Below are 18320 nucleotides of genomic sequence, written 5' to 3' on the forward strand. Positions count from 1 at the left end.
GATGGCTTGAGCGGCATCTGCAAGACTCGCACCTCGTTCCACTCGACCCGACCCGACCCTCCTCCCCACAATGGCCCAGCCCCAACAGTTCAGCGTCCTGACCGTGTGCCTCGGGTGCGTGCGCGGGCCGGGGGCAAGCTGACGCCGCAGCAAGTGTGTAGGCTGGCGCGGGCGTGGCCAGTACTGACCGCGGCCTCCCCCCCCAACAGCATCTGGTGAGCCCCCTCCCCCGGGCACGCCGCTCACGCCAAGCCGCTCGCCCATGGCCGAGGCAGTCATCGCGCACGAGGCCCGCCTGCGCCCCGGCCTGCAGCTGCGCATCGACAGCGCCGGCACGGGCGCGTACCATGCCGGCGACGACGCCGACCCGCGCACCGTGGCCGTGTGCAAGAAGGTGCTGCCGCCGTGAGCGCCGAGCTGACAGCCAGAACAAGGTGCCGATCCAGTGCACGGCGCGCCGCGTGCGCGAGAGCGACTTTGACGAGTTTGACTACATCCTCGCGATGGACCAGAGCAAGTGAGTGGGGGGTGGCTAGGACGAGGCTCGCTCGCGGAAGGAGGCTCGCTCGTGGCTTGACGTGGGTGGGCTTGCTTGCCGGCTCGTTGAGGCGGTGGAGAGCACGCTCGCTTGCCGACGTGTGCTTGCCCCCTCGCTCGCGGCTGCGCCGCTCGCTCGTCGACTTGTGCCCGCTCGCTCGCGGCTGACGCCGCTCGCTCACGCCACGCAGCCTGCAAACCCTCCTGACGCGCAAACCAAAACACGCGCGCGCCCGCCTCGCCCTCTTCGGAACCTTCGACCCCGACCTGGCCCTCGCGTCGCCCGGCGCGCGCCGCCAGCGCCCCCGCGCCATCGAGGACCCGTACTACGGCGGCGAGCGCGGCTTTGACGAGTGCTACGAGCAGTGTGTGCGCTACGCGCGCGGCTTCCTCGACTTTCTCCAGGCTGGCGGCGGCGACATTCCCAAGCTGTAGGCGGCGCCAGCGGCCGCGGCACAGTGTACTTGTACGCACTTGGACTTGGCCTCGACTCCTCGGCTAGACCAGATAAAATGCATGACGTGCAGACATGCAGCCCTGCCCCACCCCCCGCTCATGTTACAATGTGCATGTCCGTGGATACCAAAATGCAACGACGCAGCCGCGCTGCCAGGAGTCGGCGCATGGCCCAGGAGCGCAGGACCCAGAGCCTCAGAGGGACATGTGGGCGCTGCCTAACTCCTCTTCGGCGCGTGCTACCTCGGTGTCCGCCGCACGCACGCGCGCAGCAGACACGACACACGCGCCGGTCACCCTGGCTCACACCGCCGCGCCGTCCAATGCGTACAAAAAGAAACCTCGCTCGACTCCTTGTCCCTACTTCGGCGGGCTCCCGTGCGGGCTCGGCACGCGGCTCTGCAGGTCGAGGTAGTGCACCGTGTCGAGGTTGCGCAACCGCGTCGCGGCCTGCTCGGCAGTGAGGTCGCGCTGCGCCTCGCCCAGCATCTCGAACCCGACGAGGAACTTGCGCACCGTCGCCGAGCGCAGCAGCGGGGGGTAGAAGTGGAAGTGGGTGTGCGCCGGGTCGCTGTCCGGGTTGGTCGGCGGCAGCGGCGCCTGGTGCAGGCCCATCGAGTAGGGGAATGGGCACGAGAACAGGTTGTCGTAGCGGATCAGCGTCTCCTTGAGCACCCTTGCAAGACCGGCGTCCTCCTCTGGCGTCATCTGAGCGATGCTCGGGATGTGACGCTTGTAGGGCAGCACCATGACCTCGAAAGGCCACACGGCCCAGAAGGGCACAACCGCGACCCATCCGCCCTCCTCGTCAATGGCCACGACGCGCTCGCCGCGGCGCACCTCGTCAGCCGCGTACGCGCACAGCAGGCAGGGAGCGCCGTCGCCGCGCACAGGGTGGTCGGGGTGCGCCTTGGCCGATGCGACAGCCGACGCCGACGCGGCGTACTTGGCCAGGTTGTCGAGCTCGGTGGCAGGCTCGTCGGGCACGTACGACAGCGTCCAGATCTGGCCGTGCGGGTGGGGCGCCGACGCTCCCATCATGTCACCGCGGTTCTACATTGTCAGCACAGTACACATGTAGGGCCGAGGTAGTCGCGCGAGCATTCACATGGCCAAGCATGTGCCAGTGTGGCTAAGGGAGGCTGGCAAGGCCCTGGAAAGGACATGCCAAGCGTGGCGATCGCCGACCGCGGACCAGACGCGGAGCCACTCGTCGGGCCGGCATTACCAACCGAACGGACAATTCCCGTTCTCAACTCTGGAGCACAGTGCTCCGTGCGGCGTAGAGCAGCACGATGCAGAGGTAGACCAGTGGTGTGCTTCTTGGCGAAGCCGGAAAACCGGGCCCCACGGCCCTGAGGGCCGAACCCACCGAGGCCCCCGATCTCGGCCCGAGGTCCTCGTACGCGACGCGACTCACCTCGAAGATCTGGACGTAGCCCTCGTCCTTGGTGTTTGGGCGCGCCGTGCTGCGCAAAAAATCGGCCTCCTGGAGGTACACCTTGCGCCACTTCTGCACGACGGCGAGGATGTCCTTGTGGGCCATGCGAGCGAGCGTCACGTCGTGCCGCGGGTGGAAGCACAGCACCGAGCAGCGTCCGCGCACGGGCTCGGAGGCGAACAGGCCGTCGACGCCGTCTGGGACCGAGCCGGACGCGGGGAGCTCGGGCATCGAGCCGGACACGAGGGGGAGGTCGCCGGGGAGCAGGGCGGGGAAGTCGTTGGCGAAGAGCTGGGGTGTGAGTTGGTGCTGCTGGGCGCTGGGCGCTGGGGCTCCCCAGCCCACCGCTACTCACATAGGTGTGCTCATAGTGGGGGTTCTTGTGCCCGCCGATGCGGTTGTTGCCGGGGCAGAGGTAGCACTTTGGGTCGTGGGCGGGGAGGGAGACCTTGACTGGCTCCTCGGTCTGGCCCTGGGCGGTGTTAGCGGGGTGTCCTGGGGTTGTCCTCGGCTTGTCTCCAGGCGTGCGGGTGTGGGCGGGACAGGCAGTGTGTCGCTTTGCGGCGCCGCGTCGTTCGCGACTACCAGGCCGTGCGGCGCCAGCTCCGCCCTCGCCCCCGCCGCCAGCTCCGCCGCCTCTCCCCCTCCCCCACCGCCAACGCCAACGCCGATCCAAGTCCGACGCGGAGCCGCGCCATGGCAAACAGTGCAAACGAGCGACTCACGTTCCATGGGCGCTTTGTGCGGTGCGGCGACACGAGGACGTGCTTGCCGGTGAGCGGGTTGTCTGCGAGCGGGGAATCGGCGGGGCGGGTGTAGGCGCGGGCGGGCGTACGTGCGGCGGGAGGGGGTCGGATATGCGGTGATCGGGACGGGTTGGCGTCGGCGTCAGCGTCTCGTCGCGCCTCGCCTGCCCCGGGCGTACTCACAGCGGCGGTGCGGGTGCTCTGTTGGCTCGAAGGAGGGGAGCGTCATTGTGCTTGGGGTGGGGAGGTTGGAGAAGGAGAGGATTGATGCGAGGGCGAGGTCGAGGTGGAGGCGGGAGCGGAGTGTGGGACGCAGGTGGGGATGACGTTGGGCGTGTCTATGCCGTCTAGATGGCGGTGCTCGCTGCTCGCTGCTCGCTGGCAACTGGGCGAGAGTGGGAGACAAGGGGGCTTGTTGGGGGGGAGTGCACGCTCGCTGCACTGCGCAGAGATATAGATGCATGCAGCGCCGACATTCCCGTGCGAGCCTTCTGGTCGTTGCCACCATTGCGCGTCCTGGCTCTTGTGGAACGGGAATATTCCCCTCCACTTGTGATAAACACGGTCAAATTCCCGTTCACCCATTACCGTTATTGAAAATGGCGCGGGTGTAAACTCGGCACACACCGGCCCATGGGGCCGACATATCGCAGATTCACTGTCGGACGGGAATAATCAGCCTTCAGCGCGCGCTGAGAGCCCCATTACCTGTTACGTCGATGCATGCTGCTCGGCGATATCGCCGTTGGCCCCTTGCCAAGTCTTTGTCTACTAGTAGAGTATACTCAATGGACACTGCAGTTTGATAATGGCAACCCCCAGTATAAAACGGGAAGAATTCAATTTATGTAACGAGTCGGACGGAGAGAGCAAGTGGCACATTGCATGCGGCAACACGACATGCAAGGCAGAGCAAGCACGTGTGGCACAGCAGCAACGCCTGATGGTACAGAGACGCCCTACTCGCTCTGGTCATAGTAGGGCTGATGGTACATTACGGCACAAGGGGGGTAGAGTGTTCCAGAGGTAGGAGAGAGAGAGAGAGAGGAGAGAGAGAGAAGGCACGATAAGGCGGAGAGCGGAAAGAGCCGGGGCGGAATGCTCACGGCTGTGCTGTTGGATGCGAGGGGTGGGTGGGTGGGGTGTGGGGAAGGTGTGTCCAAGTTGGGTGGCAAAAATGTCGCCATGAGTGTCGTCGTCTAGCTCCAAGGCCACCAAGAAGACTTCTTCTTCTCGGGCTCGGGGTTGTACTCGCGCTGCATCTCACCGAGGAGAGCGTCAAAGGCGCCGTCTGGGGGAGAACGTGGTCAGCAACGGGTAAACAAACAAAGACGGAGCTGTCGAGGCTCGTGCGTCATTGAGATCAACTGGCCCGTGCGCACGCCGACGAGAACAATGGGTGTGTGTTTGGCTGGGCGTCCCAGACTCAAGGAACAGTGCGCACACGCCACCGTCCCGACAAGCGACCCACTCCATCCCACGCCACCAGGCGTCGGGCTGGATGCGGCGTCTTCCCCCACCGCCCACCCCACACACGCGCTCCGCTCGAGCCCACCACTCTGTCACTCAGTACTCACCAACATTCTGGTTGTCCCTGGCACTCGATTCGATGAAGGCGGCACCAAGCTTCTTGGCCAGCGCGTCACCCTCTGCCTTGGTGACACGGCGCTCATTTGCGAGGTCGCTCTTCTGACCGACAATGACGCAGGGGACCTTCTCCAGGCCTCCCTGGTCGAGGATCTTCTCGTGGAGGGTCGTAATCATTTCAAACGATTGCCTCGAAGCGATAGAGTAGACGAGCATGTAGCCGTGGACGCCGATGGCATACTTGGGGGGAAAGAGGGAGAACTCATCCTGGCACCGGGTTAGCCCGCGCGTCGTCCCTGAACGAGTAATGTACTCACTTGACCAGCCGTGTCAACAATCTCGACCTCATAGTCCTTGCCCTTGTACTTGACGGTCCTTGTGCTCGTGGACTCGATAGTGGGGTAGTAGGCCTCGTTGTACGTTGGGGGCGTGGTGAACTGCTGAGTGATGGATGTCTTGCCTGAAGCGTGTGTGAGCGAGCGGCCGAGTGGCAAACTGCACGGCGAGACACTCACCAACACTGGGAGAGCCCAGGATGACGACCTTGCGCTTGAGACCGGAATCAGTAGCCATGACGGTGATTGCAATAAGCGAGGTGGTGCGGGTTTGAAGGTGGGCGCGGCGGGCTTCAATGCGCTCGAGGTGAGGCTGAGGGGAGAAAGTCGGCTCGAGGTGTGCGTAGCACGAAGCTGGAGAGCGAGGAAGGGAGCTGGGTTGTGACCGTGGGGAGACGGTTGCGCTGCGGGAGAGGTGCGGAGTCTTGGGACTCGCGGCAGAGGACGAGTGCGAGCTCGAGGGCGAGTTTGAAGAGACCCAGAAGTCGTCGGGCGACGCCTCTCGTGGGTTGGGTGAAGCTGGCGAACGGCGGTGTGCTGGCGAGGTACGAGCTGTTGGGCAGACGACTGCACGCGAGCTGCTACGGGATGCTGGGGGCTTCTGTGGAGGCATTAGAAGGGAGGTCATGGTGAAGAGTGGGGAGGTGGGGGGTGGGGGGGAGAAAGGAGGAGAGGAGTGTTGATAAGTGGGTTGTTGTCGCTCTCGCACGACAAGAGCCGGCCGGGGGATGGGCGGTGCGGGGGGATGCGAGTGAGTGGTGGCAATGAAAGGGATGAGCCGATTCGGCCAAGCGATCAAAGAATGACCGAAGGGATTGCTCGTGAGAATGATGACGGCGGCGATGAGAGAGGATGGGATGGAGTGGGACCGCCTCCAGTGTGGAACAGACAAGGAGGGGACGTCGCCGCATTGACCATTGTTGTTGCTCCACACAATGATGACAATCAACGCGTCCTTCCAAACGTGTTTGGCGGCACGCCGTTGTTGTCACCTTTGGGCCCCGAGCTTGGCCAAACCCCCGCGGCAGATGCCTGGCTTGCATGGCCAGCTGCGGTCCTTTGGCCATGCTACGCTGCCTCGAGGCAAGCCTCTCGATGCCGCCAGGCCAGGTGCCGAGGAGGGCCGCGACAACGCCAACATGTGGTTGCCGCAAGGGGGACGCGTGGTGGCTTGACGCACTCGGCGGTGGGCGCCCGTACATGACACGGTCACCACGGCCACCAAGGTGCAGCGTCCCATGGGCGCGTGGGCAATGCAGCCGGGCGGTGGGTGGCGGCGGCGGCGGCGAGTCCCAGGGGGCACAGCGTCCATGACCAGATATCACACTGCGGCCGAAGACGCCGGAGGTCGCTGGGTGGGTCGACGCCTATTCGCCAACTCGCCAAAGGACGGTTCCCCGTGGGTCTCGGTCGTCATTGCACACACACACCGCTCTCCACCGCCCTTGGTGCATAATGACGATGGATGCGATGGAGCGTGGGGGAGCTGCTCATGGCGATGCGCGCGGGTGGAATTCCGATGCCAAAGCCGGTGCCGAGGAAACGCGAGCAGTACGCGCTGGATCCGTCGTGGGTACGCGAAGCAAAAGTTGGGCCAATACGCCGAGGGGGGGTGGGGGATGACTGGGCCAACGAGGAGAGCGGGATTTGGAGGCGCCGGGCAGAGAGAGAGAGAGAGAGGGAAGGGGGAGGGGGAGGGGGAGGGGGGAGCGATGGACGCGAAGAAGGCAAGCTGGGGGAAGGTCCGACCTGTACTCACCGAGATGGACGAAGCCGAGTGGGTTGTGCTTTGTTGAGTGGTGTGAGATCAGCTTGCGAGTGATCTACCCGAGTGTGCCCGTGGTGTCGGTGATGTCGTCACGGGGTGGTGGTGGTGGTGGGAGAGGTGTGGGTGTGGTGTTGGTGTGTGTGTGATGCAGAGAGATGAGAAGTGTGATGGACCCAAGAGGAGTCGACGACGACGACAACCGAGGTGCAGTTCTCGGCAGTGGCCACCAGGTTGCCAGAGCCAGGGGAGGGGGAGCCAATATACGAGCACACGATAAGAAGTGGGAGGGACGAGGAGGTCGAATACGGGTAAGGCAAAAGGGAAAGGGAAGGGTCGGGTTTGGACAGGGTAGGGGGAGGGGGTGGGGAGGGTCGAGGAGGTAGGCAGGCAGAGGGGACCAAGAGTGGTGTATTGGCCAGGTACGCGAGCGGGTGGGGAGGGGGGAGGAGTGAGGGGAGCAAGGGCGAGCAAGGCAGCGGCGCGACGAGCAAGACGAGCCGAAAGAGGATTCAACTCGAGGTGGGTGTAGGACGGGTGCAGCAGGGCGACAGGCGCAGCAGCAGCGCAGGCACATGGGCCAAGGCGTGGGCAGCTGGGCAGCCTGGCAGCTGGTTGCAGCCTCGAGGGCCTGGGCTGGGCCTATTGGCGCGCGGCCCGTCACAAATCCGACAGACCGGGGGTCGTGGTCACAGCCACTCGGCGTTGGGCGCCCTTGCTCACCTGGGCGGGCGAATGGGCGAATTTACTCCCGACTGCCCGCCAGGCAGCGGCGAGCCAGCCAGCGAGAACAATTCGAATGCCGGTGTATTGGCATCGCTAGAGGACAATGGCCAATGGGCCAATGGCTGGGGGGGACACAGTGCCGGCATTCAGGGGGACACAGGACGCAGGAGGCAGGAGGCAGAGGCAGCCACAACACCGCCCATTCCAGCGATCCAGCAGCTCGACCACCGACCCCGCACGCGGCCGTTCTATTTCGCGCGCGCACAATGACAATGACGCCAGGACGCATGCGACGGCGACAGCGAGACATGCACGCGCTGCAAGCGATCAGCGAGCTAGCTAGCTCGAGCAGCGAGCAGCGCCAACAGCCGGCCGGCCAGCCGCCCAGCCCAGCCGCCTTCCCTCCCCGCCAGCCGCTGCCGTCGGGCAATATGGCCAGAGCGGCGAATCAGCTGGCCCGCTGCGGTTGCCGACGGCAAGATCTGGGCTGCTGCGGATGCTCGCTCGTCCTGTCAGGGCGGGGAGAGACAGCTCGAGACAGACGCACGGCGCAGAGGACGCTGCGGGCTCCTCGCTGCCACTGTGGGTGCAGCAGTGCTGCAGCAGTGCCTACCCACCCGCCCCGCCCACTTGGTCGCGCGAGCATCGGAACCCAAGGCCTTACGACACTTGCCAATGGAGTAATGCCTGAATTCTGCTTGCTTGGCGCAGAGGCCAGACCAGGCCACACCCACACCGACAGCACCGTGTCAGTCAGACATTGCATTCCACATTACATTACTGCCGCCTGCGGGTGTGTTTCAGCAGGCGTCTTACTCGTACCAGCTAACGGCGGGTGGGCGGGTGTGAGACTGCGACCGACGATGGAGCGCATCCTCGGCGTCGTCCTCGTCAGTCAGTGGCCGCCTGCACCTGCCCGAGCAGAGCTTGCCTTCCCCGCGCAATGGCGTCAGCGAGCGTGCACCCACGCACAAGCGATAGATAGCACCATGCATAGACACGAGTGTAGTCACGACGCACCACATTCACACCGGCCCGCCCTAGTGTGGGAGCGCGGTGGTGGCGGGCATCCCAATCCGGCTCGCCTCATTAGCGCTCGTTCCTCTGGTTCCTCCGCTCGCCAACACCCACACCCCCACATTGCAGCCGCCATTCATGCACGTTTCAAGCCCCGGGCCAGGCCCACGCCAGACGTGAGACACAATCGACCACCGCGCTCGGACGTGAGACACGGATCAGACTCTATCTCGGCAGCACGGAATATCCGGCAGCGCGTTGTGGCAGACACCGTCCATCACCTATCAACCACTACCATCGCACGTCTATCCGCCCAGACTTGGCAGTCGTGCGCACGCCCTTGAACGGCTTGTACCCCTCGCCCAGGACCTTGAGCCCGTCGACGCGCAGCCCAGAGTACGTATGGCCCGTGACGCTGTAGTCGACCGAGAACGCGGGGTCTGGCGTTGGCCGTCCAGTTCTGCGGGGTGTGAGTGTGGGTCCAATGTGCCGGCAGCGTTATCTGTAACAACGCCGTGCCGGCAGCCGGTGGCATCAAGATAGCCAATGCACTTACGCCACAAACGACCCCGTCAACGAGGGTGCCCGCTCCGTCGCGACCAGCGACGCCAGGTGCCACTTGAGCACATGCGTGTTTGGGTCAAACTCGTACGTGCCACCCCCGACGCGCCCAGCTGGCGCCGAGCTCTCGCCAGTGTGCAGCGGTGGCTTCTCGCCCGTCGCCGTGGCGCTGACGCTCGTCGTCGACGTGCCGAGGAAGATGGACACGGTGATGTTCTCGAGCGCGTGCGCGTTCATGCGGGAAGTGAGCGTGAGCGAGAATCGTCCTGCGTTGTCAGCCAAGCCACGCCTTTTGCAGCAGACCCACCCCCATTGTCCTCGGTGGTCAACTTGGCCTTGAGCGTCACGGGCAGCTGCTTGACCGGCACGCGGCTGCTGTACTCTGCGAGCTTGAACTTGCCGTCTGGGGGGATGAAGCTGAGGACGGCGTCGCGCTCCCAGCGGTTATGCCGCACGCAGGGGTGGAACGCGGGGTCGCGCAGTGTCGTCTTGGCGTTGGCGAGGTTGAGCACGAGGTCCGGGTTGCCCGACAGGCGCGAGTTGGCGTTGATGCGCCCCCACACAGCCGTCTCGAGGACGGCGCCCCGGCGGTCGACAATCGCGTCCAGCGTCTCCTCGATGTCAAAGTAGATCTCGTTGTTGGCGTGGCGCACGCCCTGCCGTCTCCACGGTATTGGTGCAGTGAACGGAGCCGTGGGCTGTGATTGGAGCCTGGCGTGAGCTACGAACGCCAACAACGCAACTCACCCCGCAACACCGGCCACGTTGAGCAGCTTGCGCATCAGGGACGGCGGGATGACAATGTCCTTGAGCATATTGGTCTCCATGGTCATCGGATGGCCCTCGTCGAGCATCTCCTCGATGAGCTGGCGTCAGCGGGTTCGCTCTGCACTCACAACCCACCATGTAGACAATGTCAAAGTTGTCCTTGACCGTGCCCTCCGTCACGTCACCGAGGTACTCGGTGAGCGTGTCGAGAAAGCTCTGGAGGAACGAGAATGCGAAGAGGGGGTTGACGTCCTCGCTCACGGGCACGAGGTATCGCAGGCCATCGCGCTCGACGTGACAGAGCGCGGCGCCGGACGCGCCGACGCCGGCGGGCCCGATCCGCCCGAGCGCATTAACCCAGAGGACGGGCTCGAGCTCGACGCCGAGCGCCGTGGCCGACTTGTTTCCGTTCGTGCCCGCGCCCGCGGCCTTGCCCTCGCTCAGCTCTGCGCGCGCGTTCGCGACGGCGTGGTTGAAGGCGTCGATGTGGATCGACGGGTACGACGGCGGGTGCGACGCAAAGTTGGACGTGATGAGCGGTTTCCTGGGGGTTAGCACGCGCCAGACGCAGCACACGACCTACCCGTTCGGATCGAGGATGATGAGGCCGTCTATCCTTGCCATGGTGGGTTGTGGGTGGACGAGTGGGTGGACAGGAGAATGACGAGCCGAGTGACGAGCGTGTTGGATGAGTTGGCACTGCGGGGCTCCGGGGAATCTTTACAATTTCTGCGAGCGACTGGCGAATGTTGTGGTTCAGCTTCATCCACTCGACATTGGCAGTACAAGTCGACGCAACGAGTACTGGGAGAGTACAAACGGCATAGGCACGACAACGACAAGGCCTAAGAGCAACCTGCACCCCCTAAGCCCCCGGCACCATGACAACATACCGCACGCTCGACTTCTGGACGCCAGCCCTCCACCCGTCGACCCTCCTCTCCGTCTCTGTCGCCGAGCCAGGCCCGTCAAGAGACCCGGTGGTGCGCAGTCTTCCGATCAAGCACGGCGAGTACGAGGCGGTCGGCGCGATCAAGCGGCTCGTCAAGACGAACGAGGGGGTGAGTCGCCGTCCCATGCGCCTTGCCCACTAACCCCCCAGCTCCTCGCCGCCGACGACGCGTTCCGCATCAGCGCGCTGACCATCCCCGTGGCCGAGGATGAGGTGCCGATCGTCACGTCGCAGAGCCAGGCCAAGGTCCCATCGCAGGGGCTGAGCGTGTGGACTGGCCTCACGACGGTCGACGACGGGGCCGCGGCCATCTCGTCCCTGTCGACCGGTCGCCTGTCCCTCTTCCGCGGCGACGCAGCCTCGGCCGGCAGCTTCAAGGCCGGCGGGCCAGTGCTCACGCTCTCCTCCCCCGGCGCCGGCAGCCTCTTCGCCCTCGGCGGCAAGGAGGTCGAGGTGTCGGTGTGGGACGCGTCGCGGGCGTTCGAGGGCAAGACGAGCGACAAGCGCAAGAAGGACGAGCTGGCGCCGGGCGAGGTGTGGCGCGCCAAGAACGTGCCGCACAACAACCTCCAGCTGCGGCAGCCAGTGCACCACCTGGCCTCGGCGTTCCTCCCCGGCTCGAGCAGCGACCTCGTCACGGGCACCAAGAGCGGCAACGTGCGGCGGTACGACACGCGGCAGCGCAAGCCGACGGGCGACTGGAAGGTCGCGCGCGAGGGCGGCGTCGGCGCCGTGGCGCCAGGCAGCGCCGAGCACGAGCTCTTCTTCGCCGACCACTCGAACCTCGTCGCCGCGCTCGACCTGCGCACCGGGCGCGTGCTGTACACTGTGCCTGCGAACGCGACGGCCAACGCGCTGCTCGCGCTGCCGGACCCGGAGCCGCGCTTCGCCGAGCTGGCCAAGAGCGCGGCGGCCGGCCTCGCGTCCATCAGCTCGGACGCAACGTTCCGCCTGTTCCAGACGACGCCGGTGCCGGCCGTCATGCCCAAGGGCAACTGGGCGACGGGCGGCAAGAAGAGCACGGTGCTGTCGAGCGCGTACGGCGTCGGCGTGGGCAGCTTTGTGTTCGCGGGCTTCGGCTCGCGCACCGAGGCCAAGCCGCCCAAGGAGGCGAAGGAGGGCGAGGACGAGGACGAGGACGAGGAGGTCGACGACGACGAGGAAGAGGAGCTGTGGGAGGGCATGGACGACGCCGGCAGCGACGATGAGGACGACGACTCGAGCGAGGACGAGGCGCCGGCCAAGAAGCAGCGCCGGAGACAATAGGCCGTGTCTGGGTATGCATTCATAGTATCTCATGGGTCGTATCTACTACATTGTCACTACTGTCCGCCGGGTGCTACTGTCCACCTGGGGCGAGCGGGCCGCCGCCGCCGAACCCGCGGCCAGCGAAGCCGCCGAAGCGCGCGCCGCGCCCGGCGAAGCCAATGCGGAAGATGTGGTCGAATCTTCCGCGGCCCGCGACGCCGGGCGCCGCGCCCTCAGCCTGGGCGGAGGACGGCCAGCCCGCGCCCGCGACGATGGGCTCGGGCTCGGCCTCGCCCGGCTCCCGGGGCTTGGGCTTGGCGCCGAACGCGAGCGCGCCGGTGTGCATGCCCGCGGCGGTGATGGCGAACACGAAGGGCTGGTGCTGGCCGTCGGCGTCAGCCTCGGTCGGGAACGAGACGCGCGTCGGCGCTTTCTGGCTCGTGCCCGCCCCCGCCGCCTCGTCCCCCAGCCCCAGCTGCCCGCTCCCGTTCTCGCCCCACGTGTACAGCTCGCCCTGGGCTGTGAGGGCCGCATAGTGCCAGTCGCCGGCGACGACCTGGACGACGGTCTTGCCGTCGAGCGCGGGGAGGTCGATCGGGCGCAAGGTCGCGCCGGTGCGCGGCGTGATCTCGTCGATGCGTGCCACGAGCACGGACGACGCGGCCGACGCGTCCTGCGGCGTAGAGTAGCTCGCGATCGTGCGGAACTGCGCCGTGATGTGGTTGACGGTCGGGCTGGAAAAGAACGGCAGGTACTCCCACCTGGCGGAGGCCACGCCGTCGTGCGTCGTCGGGATGAGCCACACCTCGCCGCTGCCCTTGAGCGCGAGTACGAAGTCGTGGCCGCAGGCAATCTTGACGACGCGCTCGGCGGCAGCCAGCGTCTTTTCCGTCTCGCGCGCCTCCCACTCGTCCCACTGCTGCTCGAGCTGCTTGCGGAGCGCCGCGTCCTCGGGCTGTCCGCGCCCGTCCTCCTCGTCCGGCCAGCGCGGCCGCGCGGGGATAGGCGGCAGCGTGAGGACCACGTCGCCGACCGTGCCCCACCGCAGCGCGCGGCTCAAGTCGTCCTCGTCGACGCCTAACGGCCCGTGCAGCTCCGACTGCGGCGTGCTCGCGTCGTCGTACTCGCGCGTGAACGGGAACCAGACGTTGACGTCGCCGCTCGAAGTGAGCGCGGCGGAGTGCGTCCACCCAGCCGCCACCTGTGCCACGTGCGGCTGGCGTCCTGGGGCCGACGCGCCAGTCTGCGAAGGTGCAGTGAGCGCGGGCGCCGTGTGGTGGTACGCCTGTGCGTTAGCCCCGCTGTTTAGCAAGAACCCACCTTGCCCCACGCGAGAAGCTCCCACACCAGGTTGTCCGTGTCGAGCACGAGAAGGTGGTTGCGGCCCTGGGCGATGGCTTCGGCACGGCACGGCAGGGGGATGCGCGCCGGCTCAGACACCTCGTAGTACTCGTTCTCCCAGCTCTGCGCGCCCATGAACCGCCCATTGCCCTGGCCGTTGAGCTGGCCTGGGAATGTCAGCTCACAGAAGGGGTGCTTCACCCACCCCACACCCAGACACCGCCACGGATGTCGCGCGCGGCAAAGCTCCACCCGCCCGCTTGTAGGTCGACGAGGCGGACGGGGCGCGGGCGGCGGTCGGGGCTATGGTCTGACCCGGGGGTCGACGAGCGCGAGTGGACCGGGCTGCGCGGCGGCGAGTGGCGCGACAGGCGCTCGTCGAGCTCGGCCTGGCGCGCGCCCCACTGGCGCCCGCGGTGCCCGGGCTCAAACGAGTCGGCGATGTCCATCGGCGTGTTGACCGAGCGCGTCCAGCGGTGCGTGCCGCCCGGCGCGTTGTTCAGGTCGCCGAGGCGCGAGTTGGCGTTCTCGCCCCACACGTACGCCCGCGGCCGGTGCAGCCCGAGGTACACGCGCTTGAACCAGCCCGACGATTCGGTCGCGGGGCCGTTGCGCTTCGGCGCGGCGAGTGCGAGTGCCTCGGCGCGGTACGCGAAATCGCGCGCGGTTTTGATGCGCCAGAGCGCTGGGTCGTTCTGGGGTGAGCGGTGGGCAGGGCGGGGCGGGGACGTACTGTCAGCGCATGCAGCTCCTTGTTGACGAGCCCGAGCGAGTTGAGGTCGGTGAGGCGGAGGTGCGGGAGCACGACGTCGACGAGGACCTCGGGCGGCAGCGAGAGGAGGGACGCTGGCTCGGGCTGGGCCTCGGCGGCTTGGTCTTGGCTGGCGGACATGGTGGTGGTGGTTGCTTGGGGCGACGCGTGTCGGTGCTGTCTTATCTGATAAGTCGTGCAAGTTTTCGACTTTCAGGGCTGGGCTCGCTTGCGCTCTCTACCTCTGCGCTGTCCCGGGCGGCGCTTGGCACCGCGACGTCGTCGGTTGGGGGAGGGAGATGGAGGGTGGTTCGATGGGTCAGTTATCGGCCGATGAGGATGTGTTGGGTCGCAATCTCTCGTGGGACGCGGTCGGGTGGCAAGTCCGAGGAAGGTGGTGACGTCATAGTGTGGGCAAGGGGGCGGGGCTTTTAGGCGGTGCTGCGCCCTGGGCATTGGGAATTCAGGAGACATAGCTCAGCTGGGAGAGCGAGCGACTGAAGTTCAGTTATCATATCGCTAGGTCGGGTGTTCGATCCACCCTGGCTCCAATTTCCCTTTTGCCTTACGTGGCGATGATGCTTTTGACGTCGAGTCGGGTGGGTTTGGAGGTAGGTGGTGACTGAGAGGTCGAAGTGAGCGGCTAGATGGAAGGTGGCCTAACCATACATACAGATCTGCGGATCTGCCTAGCCCTAGTTGGGGCGTAGTGATGGGCGGCGTCCACGCTCATCATTCCGTGTGGCGCCTGCCTCGGAGGTTGACGACCAACGACGTGTGTGGCTACCTCCTGAGCCCTCTGCACTGTCATAGCGAAACTTTGTCGTGTGGAGTACAGCAGTCACGCTCTTGCGGAGGAGCGTATGCAAGTGGGTTCATTCCAAACGTATGTGACATCGTGTCTCACGTCCCGCCTTCTCACGCAGAAGTGGGGAAGTGGCACCGATGAGTACCTGGCCCAGGCCGCTGCGATGCCACGAGAACGCACAGCAGTCATCAGCAGAAGTATTAACAGCGTCATGCGATGTAGCGCAGGCTTATGAAGAGGACAGATGCTCCCCGCAAGGTATGGGGGGCCGGGGACGTGCTGTACCGCTCCGCGTGGCAGAGGACGGGGCCAACACCTTGCCGTGGACCCCCGTCTGCCGCTCCCCCTGTTGCTCGAAACCCTACACAGTGCATGCGACCGTACAGAAAGTGAAGGAGGGACTTCAAATGACCCCTTATCCCCCACTCCCAACGATGTGTGCCGGGACCAAGTATCAACCGGCGTTCGCACCTGGTCGTGCTCGACAGCACTGCCCAACGGTCCGGGGTGGTCTGTGCGCGAGCGACTGTCTTACCAGACGAGCACGGCTTCACGGAGTTCCACCTACGCCGTACACAAGTTGACAATCCACACAACCTGCCGATCCTCCGATCCGTCGAGGACAGATCGCCCCCGAACCGCTCACCTCCAGTCCACCACCTCGTCAGACATCAAGGCCACTTAGCTCAGCTGGTTAGAGCGCATGCTTAACACTCGATAGCGTTACGCATGAGGTCGGCGGTTCGATCCCGCCAGAGGTCAGAGACGTTCATCTTCGCTAGTATATCGGTTAGTATAACCGCCTCTCATTGGAGAGTTCCATCGCGGTAGAGCAGGGTTCGACTCCCTGGCGGAGAACGTCCACAACGCCTGGTTATATCAGTCGGTAGATAGTTTGACTCTTACTACTAAGACATCAAAATGTCATGGGTTCGAGCCCCATACTAGGCTTAATCTTTTGCGCGGGGCAGGAGGGACGAGGAGTCGGGAAGAGAGGAGGAGGTGAAGTTTTTTTGCGAGGAGGGAAGGTTGTGTTCAGGGTGTGGCGGTCGCCGCCACTTTTCGGCCACCCACCGGCGTGGAGCACTGTCCCAAGCAAGGCCACGTCCTTCTTGTGTAGAGGTGTAGCCGAAGCAGTTCCTCTCGCTGCATAGCATGGTTATCATCCCGAGTGACCCGGCGCCCGTGCTCGCCCCACTCGCCCTCGCGCCGCTTGGCCCTCGCCCCAGCGCCCAGTCTTGGGCTCAGGGCGCCGGAGTCAGACACCAATCAAACAGCGACTTCATGGCGCAGGTGGTTAACGCGAGGGTCTCATATTCTGTATGAGCGTCGACAGACGTGCAATCCCTAGACCCGAGTTCGAGTCTCGGTGAGGTCAACGTTTTGGTACTGCGCCGGGGGCAGACAGCCCCAAGCGACAGCCATTTTGCCGACGACGACGATGACAACGACGACGGCCCCGACAATCGCGACTGCTGCCGCTGATCAGCGCGCCTGCCTTCTGCAACACCTGCATCATACAACAAGCTCTACTACGCGTCGTCTGGGTCGTCACCCGCGCCGTACACCTGCCACATGTTGCGTGCGAGCAGGTGCTCGACGCCGTCGTCGCCAGTGGTCACGCCGTCGCGGTTGGCAATCACCCAGTGGTTGATGCCGAGCGTCACCTTGATGGCGGGCACGCCGGGGGCGTACTCCTCGAGCGCCTCGCCCTCGCCCTTGACCAGGCGCACAATGTTGCGCGCGGCCACCTCACCCTGCCAGTACGACGTGTGCCCTGCCTGGATGGCGGCCGTCTGCGCGCAGTCGCCGATGGAGAAGATGTTGGTCGGCGCGTCGAGCGAGAGGGCCGCGAGCGCGTCGGCCGCGTCTGCGTCTGCGGCGGCCGGCTCGAACGGCGCGACGGGCGCCAGCGACACCTGCGTCGTGGGGAGCACGCGGATGCGGCCCGTCACGGGCGAGATGGTGCGCTCGTCGAACGCGCGCATGACGGCCGTGTGCGGCTTGGGGCCGGTGCACACCAGCACGACGTCGGCGGCGTACTCGGTCCCCTTGTCCGTCCGGACGACCTTCTCAACGCCGTCCAGCACGCCAGGGTTCTCGGGCCACTCGAGCACGCGCTCGCCGAGGACGGTGCGCACGCCGAGCGTGTCGAGCCGCGAGACGACGATGCCGTGTACCTCCTCCGGGTAGATGGGGAGCAGGCGCTTGCGCGAGTGCAGCAGCGTGACCTCTTTGTCTGGGTACGTGTCCTTGAGGTCGGTCGCGTATTCTGCGTGTGAGTGGGAGAGGGGGCCGGGGACTCACGAATACCGAGCGCGCCGCCGCCGACGATGAGGACGCGCTTCGCTGCGCCGAACACACCGCCCGTGTCCTGCATCCACGTCACGCCGCCCTTCTTCGTCCCCCGCCCAGCGACGGGCCCGCCGCCGCCCCACACGTCGACCGGTGCCGGGAGCGTCGCACCGAGCGCGTACACCGCGTACTCGAAGTCTATCGTCTCGGTCCGGTCGGCAGGCGGCTCGGCGGCGTCGGCGTCGTCGTAGGTCCCCGCCGCGTTCGGCTTGACAACCGTCACGCGGTTTCGCTCCAGCCGCGTGATGAGGCCCTGCACCAGGCGGTGTCGGCTTGGCGCGGGAGCCGTCTCGGGCGGGGGCGTCTGTGGCGGGGTGAGGGGCACGGCGGTCGTGCCGTCCTCCTTCTTCTCCTCCTCCTTGGGCGGCACAAACATGTACTTGTACGGGACGAAGGCCTTGGGTGCGAGTGTCGACTTGACGATGCAGCGCGGGAACACGTACACGTCTGCGGGTTAGCACTGCGCGGAAAGCACACCCACGGTTCATGTGCGAGTTGCGGTCGATGGCGACGACGCGCCAGTCGGCGGGGAGCGACGCCGCGAGCATCTTGGCGCAGTGCACACCGCCGTAGGCGGCGCCGAGGACGACGACGGTCTTGCTGGCTGTTGCGGTCATGGTATGGGGGAAAACGGTCGTCAAGAAGTAGATGCACGCCCCCGTGGTATATCTAAGTGTGCTGCCAAGGCGTGGACAAGGACCGGAGAGCAAACAGGTGGTGTTTTGCACATCCACGCAGCGACCTCGCCGAGTTTTTCTCAGGGACGGCCGGGTCCCTTTATCTGATAATGGTCGAACCACCGCAGGTTTTGCACCACCGGGATGGCTGTATTCGGCCGACGCCGGCGCTCCAACCGATGGATGCATCGGCAGGCATGCGTTGGCAACAGGGAGGCACCGCGCGGTAGCGCCTTGGCGCCATGCAAT

At 65.5% G+C, this 18320-nt stretch overlaps 7 protein-coding genes and 5 non-coding genes across 12 annotated transcripts; 7 read left to right on the forward strand and 5 right to left on the reverse strand.

The window, feature by feature from the left end:
- Nucleotides 1-70: 70 nt before the first annotated feature.
- stp1 (Low molecular weight phosphotyrosine protein phosphatase) lies at nt 71-972 on the forward strand (the record flags this gene model as incomplete). The annotated part of the gene is made up of 4 exons (XM_069349868.1): nt 71-114; nt 253-394; nt 429-517; nt 729-972. 4 exons carry the CDS (start codon nt 71-73, stop codon nt 970-972), a joined length of 519 nt encoding a protein of 172 aa, XP_069213412.1.
- Nucleotides 973-1353: 381 nt separating this feature from the next.
- GAL7 (galactose-1-phosphate uridyl transferase) lies at nt 1354-3409 on the reverse strand (the record flags this gene model as incomplete). The annotated part of the gene is made up of 5 exons (XM_069349869.1): nt 1354-2046; nt 2414-2725; nt 2790-2906; nt 3160-3221; nt 3364-3409. The coding sequence occupies 5 exons, from the start codon at nt 3407-3409 to the stop codon at nt 1354-1356; spliced, it is 1230 nt and encodes a 409-aa protein (XP_069213413.1).
- A 970-nt stretch (nt 3410-4379) lies between these two features.
- Nucleotides 4380-5340, reverse strand: RHB1 (GTP-binding protein; the record flags this gene model as incomplete). The annotated part of the gene is made up of 4 exons (XM_069349870.1): nt 4380-4471; nt 4758-5034; nt 5085-5227; nt 5283-5340. The coding sequence occupies 4 exons, from the start codon at nt 5338-5340 to the stop codon at nt 4380-4382; spliced, it is 570 nt and encodes a 189-aa protein (XP_069213414.1).
- A 3561-nt stretch (nt 5341-8901) lies between these two features.
- On the reverse strand, nt 8902-10563 carry Q8F55_001240 (uncharacterized protein; the record flags this gene model as incomplete). The annotated part of the gene is made up of 6 exons (XM_069349871.1): nt 8902-9070; nt 9167-9437; nt 9479-9882; nt 9919-10037; nt 10075-10483; nt 10523-10563. The coding sequence occupies 6 exons, from the start codon at nt 10561-10563 to the stop codon at nt 8902-8904; spliced, it is 1413 nt and encodes a 470-aa protein (XP_069213415.1).
- A 257-nt stretch (nt 10564-10820) lies between these two features.
- On the forward strand, nt 10821-12157 carry Q8F55_001241 (uncharacterized protein; the record flags this gene model as incomplete). The annotated part of the gene is made up of 2 exons (XM_069349872.1): nt 10821-11000; nt 11042-12157. The coding sequence occupies 2 exons, from the start codon at nt 10821-10823 to the stop codon at nt 12155-12157; spliced, it is 1296 nt and encodes a 431-aa protein (XP_069213416.1).
- Nucleotides 12158-12230: 73 nt separating this feature from the next.
- On the reverse strand, nt 12231-14372 carry Q8F55_001242 (uncharacterized protein; the record flags this gene model as incomplete). The annotated part of the gene is made up of 4 exons (XM_069349873.1): nt 12231-13424; nt 13460-13647; nt 13686-14175; nt 14214-14372. 4 exons carry the CDS (start codon nt 14370-14372, stop codon nt 12231-12233), a joined length of 2031 nt encoding a protein of 676 aa, XP_069213417.1.
- Nucleotides 14373-14697: 325 nt separating this feature from the next.
- On the forward strand, nt 14698-14782 carry Q8F55_001243. The gene has a single exon. It is a non-coding gene; the product is annotated as a tRNA-Phe (tRNA).
- A 932-nt stretch (nt 14783-15714) lies between these two features.
- Nucleotides 15715-15801, forward strand: Q8F55_001244. The gene has a single exon. It is a non-coding gene; the product is annotated as a tRNA-Val (tRNA).
- Nucleotides 15802-15811: 10 nt separating this feature from the next.
- On the forward strand, nt 15812-15897 carry Q8F55_001245. The gene has a single exon. It is a non-coding gene; the product is annotated as a tRNA-Glu (tRNA).
- A 10-nt stretch (nt 15898-15907) lies between these two features.
- On the forward strand, nt 15908-15990 carry Q8F55_001246. Its single transcript has one exon. It is a non-coding gene; the product is annotated as a tRNA-Lys (tRNA).
- Nucleotides 15991-16317: 327 nt separating this feature from the next.
- On the forward strand, nt 16318-16417 carry Q8F55_001247. Its single transcript has one exon. It is a non-coding gene; the product is annotated as a tRNA-Met (tRNA).
- A 154-nt stretch (nt 16418-16571) lies between these two features.
- Nucleotides 16572-18011, reverse strand: Q8F55_001248 (uncharacterized protein; the record flags this gene model as incomplete). Its single annotated transcript, XM_069349874.1, has 3 exons — nt 16572-17311; nt 17347-17841; nt 17876-18011. The coding sequence occupies 3 exons, from the start codon at nt 18009-18011 to the stop codon at nt 16572-16574; spliced, it is 1371 nt and encodes a 456-aa protein (XP_069213418.1).
- Nucleotides 18012-18320: the final 309 nt, after the last annotated feature.

The sequence above is a fragment of the Vanrija albida genome, assembly GCF_041260175.1.
Source record: "Vanrija albida strain AlHP1 chromosome Unknown contig_1, whole genome shotgun sequence".
Lineage (NCBI taxonomy): Eukaryota > Fungi > Basidiomycota > Tremellomycetes > Trichosporonales > Trichosporonaceae > Vanrija > Vanrija albida.